At 39.4% G+C, this 17375-nt stretch overlaps 1 protein-coding gene across 15 annotated transcripts in view; it reads right to left on the reverse strand.

Annotated features, from left to right (window-relative positions):
• The window catches only part of TUB (TUB bipartite transcription factor), a 146532-nt gene that overhangs the window by 34412 nt on the left and 94745 nt on the right, over positions 1-17375 (reverse strand). For 7 of the 15 annotated variants that reach the window (XM_086894371.1, XM_086894369.1, XM_086894373.1 and 4 more), the window contains exons 2-3: positions 12686-12737; positions 11194-11356 (exon numbers count right to left, since the gene is read on the reverse strand). In XM_086894371.1, the coding sequence (XP_086750497.1) occupies positions 11194-11356; positions 12686-12737 (215 nt within the window). Of the gene's footprint in view, positions 1-212; positions 351-11193; positions 11357-12685; positions 12738-17375 lie in introns of all 15 variants that reach the window. The other 8 variants (XM_086894363.1, XM_086894360.1, XM_086894365.1 and 5 more) reach the window with 2 other exon arrangements.

Genomic DNA, 17375 nt, shown 5'->3' on the forward strand with positions numbered 1-17375 from the left:
GAAAAGACTCCATTTACAATTTTTTTGACTCCAAGGCTGTACATGCCCAGACACAACCAAGTCACATACATTTTCCAACCTCAGAAAAATGTCAGGGAATTACTCTTAGACAATTTTCAGATTTTCAAATGAATTATATAAAAAACAAGAGAGAGAGAATTGACAGCAAAGCAATGAATTTAACATCTGACATGCAGCTGCATGCAGCTAACCTTTGTGTTTCCCTTTTTTCTCCTTTCTGGTGCTGCTACTCTGACAGCTCGCAGCTGCTGCCTTGGTTTTTTTAGTTGGTTTCGGAGCTTGGGCGTCCACTACCACCTTTACATCTTCCTGTTCAGCCTCCTGCACTGCTTCAGAGATTCAGGGTACCCCACCAAAAAAAGAAAATAAACAGAGAGAGAAGAGAGAAACAGAGAGAGAGACGAGAGAATGAATCGAGAACTTTGCAAAGGCATAAAAGAGAAAGCAAACATAGCAGAGTTTGGTATTTCAGACAATTCATGCAGTGAGGAGAATCAAGTTAAACCAGAATTTGCAAAGCTGTAGTAAAAATCTGAAATATTTTCTCAAAGCTGAGATATATTTCCTTACATTTTTCTTCCTCACAATAATATATCAGCTCCTAACTTTCAGTCCAAGAGTGACACCAGAACATTATTTTGTTACTGAGCTATTGTAGGAAGCATTTTTCATAGTAAAGCTCTGCCAGAATGATCATCAACAGTGGCAGCATGAAGGCAGAAGAATTTTATTTTGACTCTGTAGCATCCATGCTTAAAGCTACCTCCTAATTCTCCGAACAAGGAATCATCTGAAGGTTACTTTCAAAGCACATCTTGCACAATTGTGTAACACAGCATGATGAGTAGATTGGCCAGGCATTTTATGGTGAAACTATACCCAAGCTGAATTTAAAAACTCTTCCTACTTCGTAGCAGGCACCAATTAATGAATTCCTTGGAAGGACTCTCTACAAAATACACATGGCATAAACTGTGAATATAGCATAATTCACACAGTGTTCCTTGTTTCCAAAGTAAAAAGATGCTTTATCATTTTCCTAAAAGCACGACGTGCTTCGAGGTCAGTATTTGAGTCTCTGAACGCAACGCACACCGTAACTCTTTCCCCTGGCTAGACCAAACCTTGAAGTTACATAAATATCACAACTGCCTTCGTGAAATGCATAAAGAAACTGTCAAACTTCACACCCCAAACTTCAGGTGGGCTAAGAGATTTTGGGGTTGGCTGCTGGTCACTCCTAAGTGCTAAGCCCCTCTGGCTTCATGTGGTGAACATGGTTTCTCTCCCTAGCACATGGGGCTCCAACCCTTTCTTTTTCACAAAACTAAAGCACTTTCTTTAAAAGGATAAAAAAAGTCCTCTCAGGACCATTATGGGAAAGAACTGGTTGCCCTAAAATTACTTTTAAAATAGCCAGACAAACTTCTTAAAACACCCAAAAGACTAAATGATTCTCCATGACGTGTGGACTGACACTATCCTCTCTCTGAAGGGGAAAACTCTCCCTAAGCTTCTCGCCTGTGAAGCAACTTTCCTCTTCAGCAAATCCTTCAAGCGCATGAATAGAAATAGAACCGCCAGGGAGATTCTCAGAGGAGAAAGATGAAACAGATTTAGTCATGTCTGTGTAGACTGCAGCTCCCAAACCCGCTGCTACCCTCCCCAGCACAGCAATCTGTTATGAGTAGCGTTGCATTCACAACACAGCAGGCACCTGAGGCACTCAAGAAACACATGCTCCTTTCCTCACTGTGCAGAGGAAGGGCTCCAGTCCTACAGGGAATATACATTAAATTATTAGAGGAGAGGCTTAAAGTCCAAAGAATCAGCTTGAAGCTGATTCTTAATTTTTAATTTTTAATGCCTGTCTTTGTCAAACACTAATCACAGGACTGCAATCCCTTTGCTGAGGGGAAGGGAGCACTGGAAATGAGTAGGACAAAATCAAAGGAGCGAGTGCCCAGGGCAAATGGCACGTAAATTCAGTACTCTGGGTCCTTCCTCCATGGGTATGGCAGCCTCAGACTAAGCAGGGAACCAGAGTCAGCTCCCCACAGTCTTTAAATAAGTGTGATTTGCCAACCCAGCGCCTATGCTATATTTACACCTCAATATCTCTATTGAAACTGTTCTTTTAATTGTTTTGAAGATGATAATCCACGTTATAATTAAATTCAGTACTTTACAAATGGCCTGTATTAAGTGGCCAGGCTGTTCTCTAAATCATTTTAAATCTGGCCATATTCATTCACTCAGAAGCAGCACCATTTACTTGGTCCAAAGCAATGATCAATCAAGCAAAGGATGAAACTTTCTGACATTATTAATTGCAAAGTTAAAGACTTCTCTATCTTGCTAGCCATTCTTTGATATTACAAGTAAAGCCCTGAAGCTTTCTGAGTTACTTTTGCCTGAAAACTTCAAGCAATAGGTATCTGATTATAAGTTCAGTGAGGGAGCTTCAAAGGACAGAGAAGGGAATATTTCCATTGCTTTACTCCATGAGGCAGAGAACAGGATTTCAGCCCAGCAGCCATTCTGAGCATATACCTTGGCTGCTGTCTGTGGTAAATGGACCTTTCAGACACAAGCAATGGAGGCTGCAAAATAAGATTTAAATCATAAAGATAATGATACAGTGCCTGGGCTCATGAAAGGAATTGGCACAGAATGTCCTGTTTCTAAAGGATACATTTCTGAGCATTACCATTACATTTAAAGTACTACCTCTATAATAAATCCAAATTTAATCCCAACATGCCATCTCCACCACAAAACCATCTCATTCTGAGCTTTTAGCTATTTGGCTAAGGCTCACCCACTCATGTTTTCTCTGGTGTTGTCTGCAGACACCAAAGAAAGTTTGCTTTCTGTACAAATTCAGTTCAGGGCAGTTCAAGGTTATATCCTTGCATTTAGGCAAGCTCCTGTCAACAGGCCAGCCAGGATTTGGATCCTTGCAGCCTGCAAAACCAAAGGGACAGGTCTGTGAGCTTTCCCTGCTCAGCTGGTCCAGCAGGCTTGGATGTGGAGCAAAGTAAAAAAATCCTGTTTTCTGTTTCCAGTGTTTTCTCCTGCCCTGGAGAGATGGAAGAAGGACCATTTCAGAGCCCAGTATACTCACTCTGCAGCTGGTCATTAGCATGTGCTGCTTTGAACTGCTCAAGCCAGCATTCCTTCCAGGCTGCCTTTGTGGAGATGAAGCAAGTCAGAGAGGCAGTGTTTATCCCCAGCCACGTTGTCAGGGGATCAAATGTCTTCCCCTCTGCCCTCTACTGCATCTTTGGATCATTGTCTAACAGACTGACAAGAATTTCCCTTCTCAGCAGGATGGAAACCTCGAGGTTAACTCTAGCCTACATTCTCCACAAGCTCTAGATAGCCCCATAAAACCATTTACAGCTCCCTGCAAGAAATCCCGAATAAGGAAAATGAGGTAAACTGGCTGCCTAAATAATATTCACTGATACAACAATATGATTACATTCTTTGCTGGACATCAAAAAGTTAAAAACAATGATAGGCAGCACCAGGGGATAAATAAATTAAGAACCTTAAATGCAGCTATATGGGGATGAAATTTCAAAGGCTGTCACTCAAAAATGCTTTAATTTCTGTTCAGCTACCCATTTAGGCGGCTTTAAAAATCCCTACTGACATTATCTTAAATAGTAGGAGACTAGATTTGAAAATCTATCCTGATACTTCATATGCCCCACTCCAGGTTTTTTTCACTTAAAAAACCTAGAGATTTTTTCCTTTCCATTAGAATTATTCATTTGTACTAGAATTTGCATTCAGACAAGAAAAAAATGGGGGAGAAAGTGCTGTAGTGAGTCAGCACTCCAAACAGAAAAATCCACTGGACTCTCAGACCTGGTATTTCATTCTAGCTTGAACTTAATGAATTGTAAAAAATAGTTTTGAGCTAAATGCCAAGCTTACAAATAAAACAACTACATGACTTTAATTTCAGTATTATTCATCCATGTTCATTAAATCAAGTACTCACTACCAACCTCAATAGAGTATTTAAAAAGTAATTTTTGGGAGACAGAAGGGAGCACAGATTGCAATATCAGTTCAGGATCTGAGATGAAAAGAAAAGAGGAACAAACAACAGTTTGTTAATATAATAGAGGTGTGTGTGGAAGGGCTTTGTCAAGGCAGACAAGGGCAGTGTGCCCCAGCTTTGCCTTGCACCACCAACAGCCTAACTCAGAAAAGGGGAAAAAAGAAACCTCTCCATGAACCAGTTCTGTGCTGGACAACACTCCAGGCTACAGGGATAAAGCTACAATGCACAGCCCAATACAAGGATGCAGTTTGCAAGCATGTGAGTAAACTATGATGCAGACAAGTCAAGCTTTTTCAAATCTGTAAATTACCCGTATAGATTTATGAGTGAATGAAAATGTAAAATATGTCTTTCCATCTGGCCTTCATGGTGAGAAGTTCACACAGGAAATAAGCTTCAAAGTAGCATGAATGAAAATGCAGATTTCTTTTTGCCATTTGTATGACCATATTTCTTGATATGAGTGCTTGCACACTCTTATGATCTTAGAGGAAGAAAAAAAAATCTATGAATCATAACTTACCAATCTCTATCACATAAAAATGCCATGTGCTAAAGAAAAAAAGATGCTTTTGATCAGTACATTATGTGAAGAATGAAGTAAATGAAAAATTACAAAAAGAAAAACAATTCTAAAATTGTGCAGTCTGTCTGGGAAACACTTTAAGCAGAAAGAGGCTGAACTACACAATGAGGTATGTGAGGCAAGTATAAGGCAAATATTCATTCTATTTACCAACATCCTCTCAACAGTAAAAGTGAAACCCAGAATGAGCACCATGCAAAGAACCCTCAACTACAATTCAGTTGAGATGTACCTTATTGGAAAGTGAACTGGTGTGAACTGGTTCTCCTTTTCTTACTGTTGTCTGAGATGCTCTTGTGTCTCACTGTAAGAATGGCTTGTTGCTTTTCTTTGTAAAGTTCTAGCCTTAGTCAATCTTGCTGCTTATTTGGGCTGTTGTTTATTATTAGTTTATTTAATCAACTTAGATTCTGAACTGATCTAGTAATTCTACAATAATTTAAAAGACACTGGAGTCTATCAGAAATATTCTGACGATGGGGAAACCCACAATATTTTACAATGCAATGAGATATTTTTATTAGCTTTACATAGACCACACAAATAGTTAAATCCAAGGACCTAAATTAGAACAAGGACTTTGGTGTGCGAGTTACTGTTTAATCACATGCAAAGATTTGATTTCTGCTTCAAAATGCTTGTAATCAAAGGCATTACTTCTCCAGCTGGTAACTTACAGTCAGATTCCAGATTCCCAAAACCTCATTGCCAGTAAATTCCCTAAGGCTCCTTGCAGTTTATGCCTCTAATGGTGATGTGATGACCAAGCTGATGTTGCAGACCTGAAAATACTCAGAAGTGAAATGGAATGGTTTTTTAGTGCTCCAAAAAAAAAAAAGAAACCAATGTACCTGAAACTTGGTGCTGCTTAAGGACATTATTAAAAGATCATTGGTCTAAGAGTTCCACAGAGAGAACAAGGCAAGGAATTAAATAAAAGATTCCTTTCTTCTTAACCCCCATGTACCTGCTGCCTAATCCTGGGTAGAGGAAAGGCAAAAGAAGCACATGGAGAGTCGACAGCAATGAACTAGACTTTGGGAAAGCAGGCTACTAATGAGGAAAGGTAAAATGATCTATGGGAAACCTAGGCCAGGAGGATTAAAGATGGTGATAAATTACATAATTACTTTGTGACACTGGAGCCTTGAGGGTATGACTAGGCTTTAATTGAGCCTCCTTGGGGGGTCCCACCCACAACCTGCCCATGGGCTTTCTTCCAGTCCAGCCCAGGGCTGTGCTGTAGGTGCTGCTTCCCAGCCCATCTCCTGGGAGCATCCTGGCACTGTAGGCAGCTCATCTGCCAATGGAGAAATGGGCACTGCAGCATCTCCTTTCCACCCTGAGTGCTACCCTGGAGGGCCCTGGCTCATTCCTTGCCACGGCTGGGACTGCAGGGAATCCTGCTGGCAGCTCTGCCTGCCCTGTTTGCAGCATTTGGGATGGGACTGTGCCTGCCAGGGCATTTCCTGTGCTGGGGCCACCCTCACCTCCTGGCTCCTGAGACACTGCCCAGGACAGAAAACAGCTAAGTATGAAGTAGTAACTGAAAGTAAATACACTTTAAGTGGGACATTAAAGGGAAGAGAGGGGAGTTTCCCAGGCCATTTCGTCTAAACTTTCCTCCCAAATGGTTCAGTACCAAAAACCACAAAAAGACTTGTCAAGAAACACTTGCTACCCACTGCCTCTGCTCCTTGCTGCTGGGTTAGTTTGTTTATTTTGGAAGTGCACTGGTGCAGTAAGGACTGCTGACAAACCAAAAAGATGCTTTAAAGATTAAGGTGAAGAGACTGCGGCTGAAATAAAGATTTCAGAATATATATGCTTATTGGAAGTTAAGTATTTTGCCCACATGATGTTTGGAGTGCTGCCTGATCTCTCAGTATTAACAGCCCTGTGCTCTTAATAGAACATTCCTTGCAATCTTTGAAAAATAAACTAATACGTACTCATTCCAAGGTCAGTGGAAAACAGGGATGGAAAGACACTCTTCTGATGAACAGGCAAATGAATGATTTTTTAAATGGTTAACTGATGTCATCTTTTAAAGCTGACAGCTTTGGATACTCATCAGAAAATTCTCTCTCATCACTCATGGTAAACAGCAGAATGACACGTCAAATTTAACAATCCAAAGCTATGAATTGTCATCAGAGATCTGTTTAACACACCACACAACCATTACATCTAGATGTGCTGCCAAATGTCAAAGGAGAAAAGTAAAAAAGTCATTCTGCCTTTTTACACATGGTTAATCTAAATCTGTAAATTGGAAGTTGCAATGAAAATTACTCTGAGAGTATCTAATTGAAAACATTTTTAATTTCAAGTCTTATAAAAAAAGCCACAGCTGCAACAAAGTATGGCAATATTAATGAAAGCATATCTGGCACTCATTCAAATCTCTGCCTTCCTCAGTGCTGTGAAAAGAAAAATCACTCCCCAATGGAAATTCACCATTTTTACAGAAGTAAAATCTCTGTAAAAATGAGCTTTCAGCATTTGCATTAAATGTAATTAAATAATATAATTAAATTGTTGCAGTAATTAGTGAATCTCTGCATGCTATTTGGCTCCAGGAATGCTCAGTATTTGCAATCCAGATTGAAAAGAAATGTATTTCTAGCAGAATTTTGCAATGTCAGTTCAGGCTAAAATGTTTGTTCAGGTTTTCAACAAATTTCACAAAATAAGCTGAGTAGAAATACATGAAAACAAGCAAGCAGATATAACTGTGAGATATTACAGAACAGCAAGTAAAATTTTAAAGAAACTGTAAACAAACAGGTAGCAAAATGTCCTTATGAAGGACACTGAATCACAAATAAACCAGAACACATGAAGAGAAGACAATGTAAGTGATCTCCCCTACAAAGAAGGATTAAATTTCTTCCAGTGAATGAATGCCTTTGTTGTCTTTTATATGGAATATAAATTTAATAGCAATACAAAAAGTTATTATTGGTTCTTAGGTGGCTGTTTATAATGATGAAATAGCAACTGAGCTGTGTTTGGTACTGCGAGAGAGAGTGGCTTTAATGTCAACAGTCCCAACAAGAGCCATGGAACAATGTCATGGAAATCACTGGAAGGTTAGCTATTCCTTGAAATGGCAGGCAGATAAATGTAGGGCATAACCCCACCTACCTGATCCACAGATGCTGATGACTGTGTTACCACTGGCTGGGACTCCAGCTCAAACTAACCCCTTACAGACCAGAATGCCAAGGAGTTTTTATCTCAAGTTGTTCTTTTCAGCCTAATTCATCTCAGTTCCCACAGATAACTTTTGTTGTTATTAGTTACTTAGTCCTTATGTCAACAACAAAAGGGTTTTAAAAAGATATACTACACACAAGTCATTTACAAGCTACAGTATCTGGAGACTTAAAGTAGGTGAAATATGGGCACAAATGAGAAGAAATGTTCTGTGTGGAGACTTGTGCATGGTGGATGCTGCAGAGCCACTTCCACACTGGAAGAGCACCCATCTCCTTAAAAGTCTCATGGCACCCAGAGGAATTGCTAGCAACACTTGGCAGAGAACACAAATACCATTTTGTCCTACCAATGTGTCATTTCTCTGCCTTGAAGTCATCTAAGAAAAAAAATCATTGCGTTTCTGGGAATACACATTAGCTTAACTAGCAAAATACGGTGTTCTACTCTATCTACCCACAAGTAGCTCACCAGGCTGATGCTCTATTCCAGAACAAGAATGACTGACTTTCTACTCCAAGCTCTGCTAATTATTCTGGAATTAAATGAGTTTTTACTGCAGAGTAGAGTTGCCCATGAGGGAACCATTGCAGCACAGATAATGGCATCAGAATAATCAATGGCAGCGTATGAAGGAGAATTTCCCAGCACGGATAATGGCACCAGAATAAGCAATGGCAATGTATGAAGGAGAATTTCCCAGCACAGAAAGCCCAGCATCTGAGAATTGCTGAGATGTTATCTCTGACCTACTTTGCTCAAAGTACCATAGAGATATCTCCACACAGGCATCCAATTATTTGTTGAAATCAACAAGTACTTTTGTACTACGCAGAATTAATACAAGCTGAAAGAGAGAGTGGAGCAGGATGATAGGTGGAAAGAAGTGTTCTTTCTGTAGCATTTGCTAGCACAGGAATTGATTTCACAAACATGCTCATCCAAGCAGTGTAGTTCATTCAGCAGAGCATCAACTCCCATCAAAGAGTCATTCTTAGCTTGGAATCAGCATGCCCATAACAGCAACAAATGAACGGAAAAAGAGCAGAATAGTTCTTTAGAAACAGCCCAGCTGTCTCGTGCATCCGACACTGCCACATACAAATGTTTTCATTGAAGGGGGGTGGAAAAAAAAAAATGCCAGCCCTGAAGCTCAATGCCACAGTTAAAAATGGTCATCAAACCCCAAAATTTACCATGCAAACTGAAGACATTAAGCACATTCCCAGAGAAGGCCACACCATAAAAAGGACACTTTTAAAGTTCTTAGAATATTTTCAAAAGCAATGTGCCTAACAAAAGATTTTACAAGGCAATAAAACACCCTGCTAGGTAATTAAATTCTTCTAAGCTGGCTCTTGCAAACTGGATGGTTTATTACAAGGAGAGCTGTCCCAAGGGATTAACAAATGTCATGTTGAATATGAGAAACATTATATTTCTTTGCTTCTTTGAAACCTTATGAAACATTAAAAGGGTTTGAGAGACAAATTTAAAACAAACTGATTTAGGGAGAATAAATCCTAAATATTCCAGTGAATGGTGTGGTGTAATATGACAGGAAGGGTCACTTTTACCTTAAGAGCACAGTTAATCTCACTTACAGTGAGAAAGTGCACTCTGGTGCAAACTGGTGTAAAACTTAGCTCAGACAGTGCATATATGAAATTTGTTACCAATTATGGGATGATAATGTCTTTTTCTCTGATTTGTGAAAATTAAAACTTTGATCAACTGACAGTATAAGGGATTCTTTGGCTTAGGCTAGAAAGAAATATAGTTTAATCTTAAAAAATCACATCCCAGACCCTGAGAAACAGTAAAGATAAATATTACTGATGTTTTTAGTAGTTATTAGAAAAAAAATTAAAATAATACTGTTGAAAAAATAATTCTCCATCTGAAACCACTTATGGTATCCTATTTGCCTGCAGAAAGAAGATTAAAAAGGCCCATTATTACCAAAACCTCAACATTTAAACAATGCAATTTCCAGATTGTAACAGTAAATTCTGTAGCTCTAATCAGCTAAAAATTTCAACCAACTGCTAACACCAGCAGGAGGAAAGACTGAAACCTGCACTTCTACTAACCACCCACCTTGTTCCTGTGGAAAAACAAGACCACCAAAAAATAAAACAGAGAGACAAAAAGTACAGCACTTTTACAAAGAGGAGTAAACCTGACAGAAATTTGAACTGAATGCTGGGTTAAGTTTTTGTTTGTATAAGACCAGGATACTAATTTTTCTTCTTTTTGTTTTTAAACAGAGTTAGATTCACAAAGGCATCTTAAGATTTAATGTGTAAACCTCAAAACCTAAGTACCCTGCCACCTAACACTATTCCCAACCAGAAAGCTGCCAACTGCATTCCCAATCAATATCAGCAGATTTCAGCTCCTATCCCACAAACTCATCAATAATCAGGGAGGGAAGCCTTTTGCTATTGAAGCTAATGAATCCCTTATGAATTACATTCAACTTAATGATTTGCAAAACAAGGAAACTGGAAATTTTCTGCTCTCTATATATCTTGGAGGCGTTATCAGCCTGGAATGGTATCTACAAGAGTCAAATTTTGGACAAGGAAGCTGCCCCTTAGGAAATCCTAGGGAAAAGTATGCCCACACCATCTTTAGAGGGCCAAAAAGCATGGGCCATGTGAGGACAGAGCTAAATAATGCCTGGTTTCCTTGGGATTTATTTCTGATTATTAAGGTCTTTAAAAATAAATGGCATTTCCCCTTTTTTCCCCTGTGGGTGTGACACCTGAAGCGACTGTCCCTACTTGGTACTGTAATCTTTAATATGAGGAGACACTGTACAAATTTGAAATGTTCTTCTCTACCTGTTTTAATGGACCGTGCAGAAACACAGTATCTTCGAAATTACTATATTCAGTCCTAGCTGAACTTAGTTAATAGGTTTCAAATTTATCATTACCACTGTCAGGCTAACGTAAAATTACATTCAGAGGGATATTCAGAGTGGAACCCATCAGCTTTACTTAGTAGGAACCAAGGCTGAAGACACTTAAACAGTCATAGCAGAAGGGTCAAGCTGTCTCTTTCCCAGCTCAGCACTGAAATGGCAGCTAGTTACCTTTCTCCCTCCTGTTAGGCTGCAATTGCAATTTCTGATGGTTTCATCCCCAAACACAAGTGAAGGATATCAACGATTTACTAAAACACACAAAACGAGAGTCTTTGTTCTCACGAGCATAAAATGAGCACCCCACTAGGACTCTCAGCAAATACACCTGCAAGAGGTGACATTCTGTACCATGATAGATGGTGCTGCTGTTGCTGTTGAGATAGGATTCCACCAGCGGGGCCTGCTCCTCCGAATGTTTCGTCCTGCGCGTCCTTGCCCGGCTGTCCACGTTGGACTGAACCATCAGTGGCTCCTGGCGCTTCTTTTTCTGCTTCTGTTCCAGCAGTGCTCTCTGGAGAAAACACAGAGAAAAAGCATCTGTTACTGGACTCCAAAGAGCAGCAACCTTCGATGGAAAACAATGGCCAGCTTTACACCTTCCCCGGCTTTACAGCGGCGCAGTTGGCAAGCGGGAGATTGGGATGGCAGGGTACAGGAAATCTTTGCAAAAAACCACAACCAAACCACTGCTGAAACACCTTCTGCTGAAAACAGCAAATAATTAAAATACATCTTTCTGAGCAGCCCACCAGCTGTCAGAGCTTGCTTGGAAATAACCCTTGGGAAAACAACAGTGTGAGAATACTGGCTGTGAAGCAATGGGAGGGTAAGCAAGGGCATGAGGCAGAGATGCCAATTTCAGTTTCTGTAAATTAAAAGCAGGTAATTGCAAACTAGAATCAAGTGATAATACTGGACACGAGCCTAATTTAACAGCTATAATAGATGAACTTTAATTAAACACTTAAATTTCTCTGCTAGACCTGCTTAAAACCGAAACCTTCGGCATCCAGTGGCACCATAGGGACCTTATTCCAGCCCTCTTCCACAACCTCAGTGAACTGAACTGTTAATTTCACTTATCTATTACTTTACCATTTCCTTGCTTCTATACAGTGATGTTTTAGCTTCCAGAAAGGAGATGCAATAAAACTGAGGAATAAAGATGGAGAGTGAACTCATTCAGCTCCCTAAGCTGTGTTAATACATCAATATGACTCCAACATAATCAGAATTAAGTACAAGATCATGGCATAAACAGTACTTGAATTTCAAAATGAGATGCTGGTAGATATGCAAGCTGATGAAATAGTGGCAATAGAAAAGGATAAAAATAAACTCACAAGGTTTAACTATAAAAATGACAACGTTTCTTGAGAAGGGAGCCACAGAAATCAAAGTAAAAGCAGAAATCTTAACTTGCATTAAAACTTGATGACACAATTCCCTCAGGTTTCATGCATGGGGCTCTGACTCCCTTGTACAGTCAGAAAATAGGCAACATAGCACACAGTGCCACTAGGTTACAGCCACAGGAGCTAAATCCACTGAATAAAAGCTTTGTGGTTATCCTCTGTTGGCTGGAGTGCCTGTTCCATCCGTGGGGTAACAAATACATTGTACAACAGCTTAAAATGAGTCCAAGGCAGTGGGAATCACTCAAACCACAGTCAGAAGACAAATTTTAATGGAAGTTAGACTTGTGGGTTAACTTTAGTCTCCACAGATCTCTCTTCTGCATCCCCCAATCAGAGGATGAATTTTCTATCAATTATCAGTGTTTTCATTACTCCAGGATTCAGACTTCAGGGAGCAAGAAGGTCCTCCTCCAAAACCTTACCTGTCTGTCAAGCTTCTGCTGACGCAGGCTGCTCCCCTCATCATCCAGAACACTGCAAAGACAAAGAGTACGTAATTGGAACAAATTTACCACTCAAAACAACACCTAACAGCGCCCAGTGGAGGGAACTCTCACAGGAGTCATCCATAGAAAACTCCTGCTATATTCCATGGAAGTTTGCTTGCCCTAACTAAAAAACTTTGCGTCAGAAGATTTAAATGCAGTCCATGAAAAATGGCAAAACTCCGGCTCACACAAACTTCAACAAAAATCAGGCAGCTCAAAAAGAAATGCAAAATCCACTGTCTACAGCTTGGTTTATTTTCCACGCTCTTCTAATGCAAAACATCAATGCATACAGCAGTGAAATTGAAAATTTGCATATAAAGCCTAGAAAAAGGGAGGAGTGTAAGTGAACTGCTTAGCAACTCAGCTGTATTTAAAATTATGGTAGGAAAATTAACTGCCTCATCTTTTGCACACTGAAAACCATAATTTACTCCTGAGTATCTGAGAAGTCACATACTTCAGTGTTCAGAGGTTGGCAAGATAAACAGCATTGCTCAGTGCCATATTTCTCTCCACTAATTGTTGCTTGTTGGGAGATTAGCTCGTGTGCATTCAATCACTTTCATTAATTAGATATTAAAGACTGGCATTGAAATCAAAAAGTTATTTTTGTGAAGCATTTTATCAAACTACTGACTAAGCTTTATTTTTCTGGAGAACAAAGGTCTCTATTGTAAGAACACCATAGTTAAACATTGAACACAGATAATTGAATCTTTTAAATGCTAATATGTCATCTACAAGGAAAATAGTGCTATAGGACAAAAACAATAGCCTCTTACAAGGTAAATTAATTTTCTCCTACAATACACTTTTATAAAATGGTAGCCCCTTTTCTTATATCACTCCTAAACAAAAAGAGCAAAAAGAAGATCCAGGACAAACAAACCTGGATTCTGACCTACATACAAACCAACATTATTGCAACAGAAACTGCATAAAAAATGTGAATCTTATGTATTAATTCACAATCTTTAGGAGACAGTAACATTGCAGTAGAGTTAGAATAGGCAATAAAGGCATGCAGAATGCCACCTTTCCAATGCCAGCATTTTCAAAGACCTATAATTAAGCGTTTCTGGTAGCATCAGCCTTTTACAATTTTTCTTAGGTTATATGCTACAAAAGGCTGACGTTCCACAGATTGCAACTGTGCTGTCCAAGTACCTCAGGTATGAAATTACCATCTCTTGTAGAAGTAATGTATTACCCACAGTCCACAAAAAAGGTTAAAGAAAAAAAACCCTCACACTCATAAAAATGTTCTGCTTTACACCAAGCATTCTTTATTTTCTAAATTAGAGAAGTTATAAAAGGAAGACACACATTCCTCCATGGTATACAATACCAGGTTTGCAAAAGAGTGTTTCACTACAACTGCAGCAGTATTAGCTGCACTGCCAGAAAGTACAACTACCTTAATGGAGATTTTTCAATGGCCAAACAATTGAATAAAAGATGCCTGAGTGTAAAGTTTCAGGCTCAATGGCCTGAAGAAATCCTACTCATTTCAGACAATGCTTGAAAAAAAGCCAAAACCATGTAACGATGCTAATAGAGCCCCCAAGAACTGCAGAGGCAGCAGTGCATCCATGTCCTGGCACGACACACTGCACGGAACAAGGGGGCAGGAAAATGTCCTGTGCCTGCGTGGGAAGCCACAACAAAGCAAATTCAGGTTCAGGCACAGCTCCTTTATGTCTCTTAATGCCCAGCTGCAGCACAGTAAACACGGCAGTTTAAATAACACCAACCAGTCAGAGAATGGTGTGATTTGCATTCAGCATTCCAGGAATGCAAAGCAACTATCAGATACACCAGAGGACTGCCAAAAAAAAATATAAAACTCCATCCAAAAATTATGGATGCTGCAATACTGAAACACCTCTCCACACTGCCATTCTTACTGCAAGACTTTTTCTTTTAAAGCTTCTGAATATATATAACCAAAGCTGAGACCGGGAGCACCGTTGAAAACCAGCTGACAACGTCATTGTTGTAAAACATTCATGTTTTATAAAGTTCTGAGTAGTTTTCCACAAACCGTTTTCAGGCATGCATTAATGACAAGCCTTGCATTTAACATGCAACAAATAAAACTGAATTCCAGCTTCCTTCACCAACACTAAGATTCAGTAGGGTTTGGTTGCTTCATCAATCCTCTCTCCCTCTAGGATGCTGGACTGGTATGAGAATGCCTTGCCCCCACACCAGGTAGCCACACCACTCTTCTGAATCCTTCACAGGATAATGTTAAAAAAGGCCTTATTTCCACCAAGTCTATCTATCTTAACAGTTACTCAGTTCCACTATCACTGGAAAGCTGCAGTTCTGTCCTTTCTTCATGTCTAATAACACTTATGCAACTCCAAATACAAAAAGGGTTCAGTTTAGCCTATATATTCTTCTGCTACAACAACAGAACACTCCAGTTTCAGACTGCTCTTTGTCAGTGTTTTCTGCAGAGCTACTGGACCTTGGAGCTGCTGACCAGCAGCCAACATTTCACATTCCCCAATTTCCAATGGACAAAGTCCACTGAAACTGGGTGACTTCCAAGATATGCCATTAAGGAAATCAGGGTTTAAACACATGCATGCATAAATAAGTAAATACATAAATAATATCAGCTCTGTTTCCATAGCAATTCCATCAGGCTCTTGCTCTTGCTCCATTGAGAAACATCTGCAGCAGACTCTGAGATGAGGTGTGTGAGTGCCACTGACCCTTTTCCTCACACTTCAGTGAGTCCTTGCATAGATTTAGCAGATCATCTCACCACAGCATCTGGCAGTCCGTACATTCTGTCGGATGCTCCAGGGTCCAAGAGCTGAAATCCAGCTCTGGATTTCTGCCTTTTATTTCTTTGGAAAACACAAAAGTGTGCAAGCAGAAGCACAGCCTTTGCCCTTCCTGGTCTTTCAGAAGAGCAGGAATTGATTGCTCATCTCTCTGCAAGGGTTGTGCACGTGGTGAGAACCCAGCCTGTCCTGCCCGGTTTTTTGTTGCACTCTGGTCCAAATAACTGGGGATGGTCAGAAACTAAAGGCTCAGTACAGCAGAAAAACTGTGACTGAAAGATGGCAGGAAATAATCTCAGAGAGAGAGAGAGAGGCTGTTAGAACAATTCTGCCTACATGTTTGATGTGATGCTAGAAAATCCCAGGAGCAGCATGAAACTCTGTCAGATTTAATAGAGAAATATAACTTTATAATTCATGAAAATTGAATTATTGAAGAGCATGCATACATATTAGCAATCTGCTCAGCACGCTGAAGTATCCTGAAAATCCAGTAAGATTCATTTTTACTCCTATTTGATCAAGGATCATGCATCTGCCTGGCATCTTGGCTATGGCTCTGACCCACTTAAAGCAAAAAGCAATTTTACACTATACATAATATTGTAAACAGCCCTTCAGCTCTGCAGTAATTGTCTAGTCCAAATCCAGCTGACAAAACAGAGCTTGTACAGATTTCCTTGCAGATTCAGTGAAAAACCATCCTTCTACACCCAACTTGAACAACCCACCCATTAGAATTTACTAGTGCAGGGTTTAAGAAGTCAAGCCTATAGCTACCTGCTGTAAAGATCCATACTAGTTGCATGGACCAAAGCCTACAGAGACTTAAGTTATCTTTAGATAGCATTATTTTCAAATTCAATTACAGCATTTGACTCAAACATCTCAATTCCTGTTTTTTAAAGGAAAAAACATTAAAAGTGAAATCACATTTTAGTCAAAGTATTACTTTTCATATCACCCTTTTAAGACACAAAATCTATTTTACAGAAACAGTTTCAACTTAAATTCAATTTATAGTAAGCCAGGCTTACCAAAGTGCTGCATGTCATAACAAAGATGAAAACATACGAAAGAATTTTAGTATTCTAAGCTTTTTATAATCTCTATTCCTTAAAAAACATTTAGAAAGAAACCCAAGGCAAATCAGGTTTTAAGGATGAAACTTCATGATCACAGGAAGCTCCACACTTCACGGCTGAGATGAAGGCAGAAGATTCTGTAAGTCAATATCTTGCTACATTTTACTGTAATTCCAAATGGGGTGATTTCAGTTAAAGTAAAATCAGAAAAAAATTCAAATAACACTTTTCACAGCAAGTACTTTGCCTTTGCTCTTTGAAAATGCAAACTGCTTGTATTTCTAGAAGTCATTGCAAGAAAAAACAATTAAGAAGAAATGTTTCTAATTAGAAAGTCCAAGATGCATGTAGTCACTGATTTTATTTAAGGGTTTTTTTAAATTACAAAGTCTGCCACAGTAAAGCAGCTCTATTGTTTCTGCCTGACGAACAAAGCAATGCTTTTGTTCCTTCCTGACACAGCTTCATAAATGAACATTTTCCATGTTTAGTAACTTTTTACCAGGACAAAGGTCTAAAATCTCACCTAGCACATCTCTGCAGCCCAGCACTAAATGCACCAAAAAGTTCAGCTGGTCAAACAAGCAGATTCATACTACCACTAAACTTCAACACACTGTTTAAGAAGTGTCACCCTTGTATTTTCTCTTTCTGTTGCTTTATATTATTAACAGCAGCATTCAAAAGTTCTGTGTGAAATCAGGGACCTTTGCACAAGCAAAATGAATATACATA

This window comes from Cyanistes caeruleus, chromosome 6 (assembly GCF_971803275.1).
Source record: "Cyanistes caeruleus chromosome 6, bCyaCae1.hap1.1, whole genome shotgun sequence".
Taxonomy (NCBI): Eukaryota; Metazoa; Chordata; class Aves; order Passeriformes; family Paridae; genus Cyanistes; species Cyanistes caeruleus.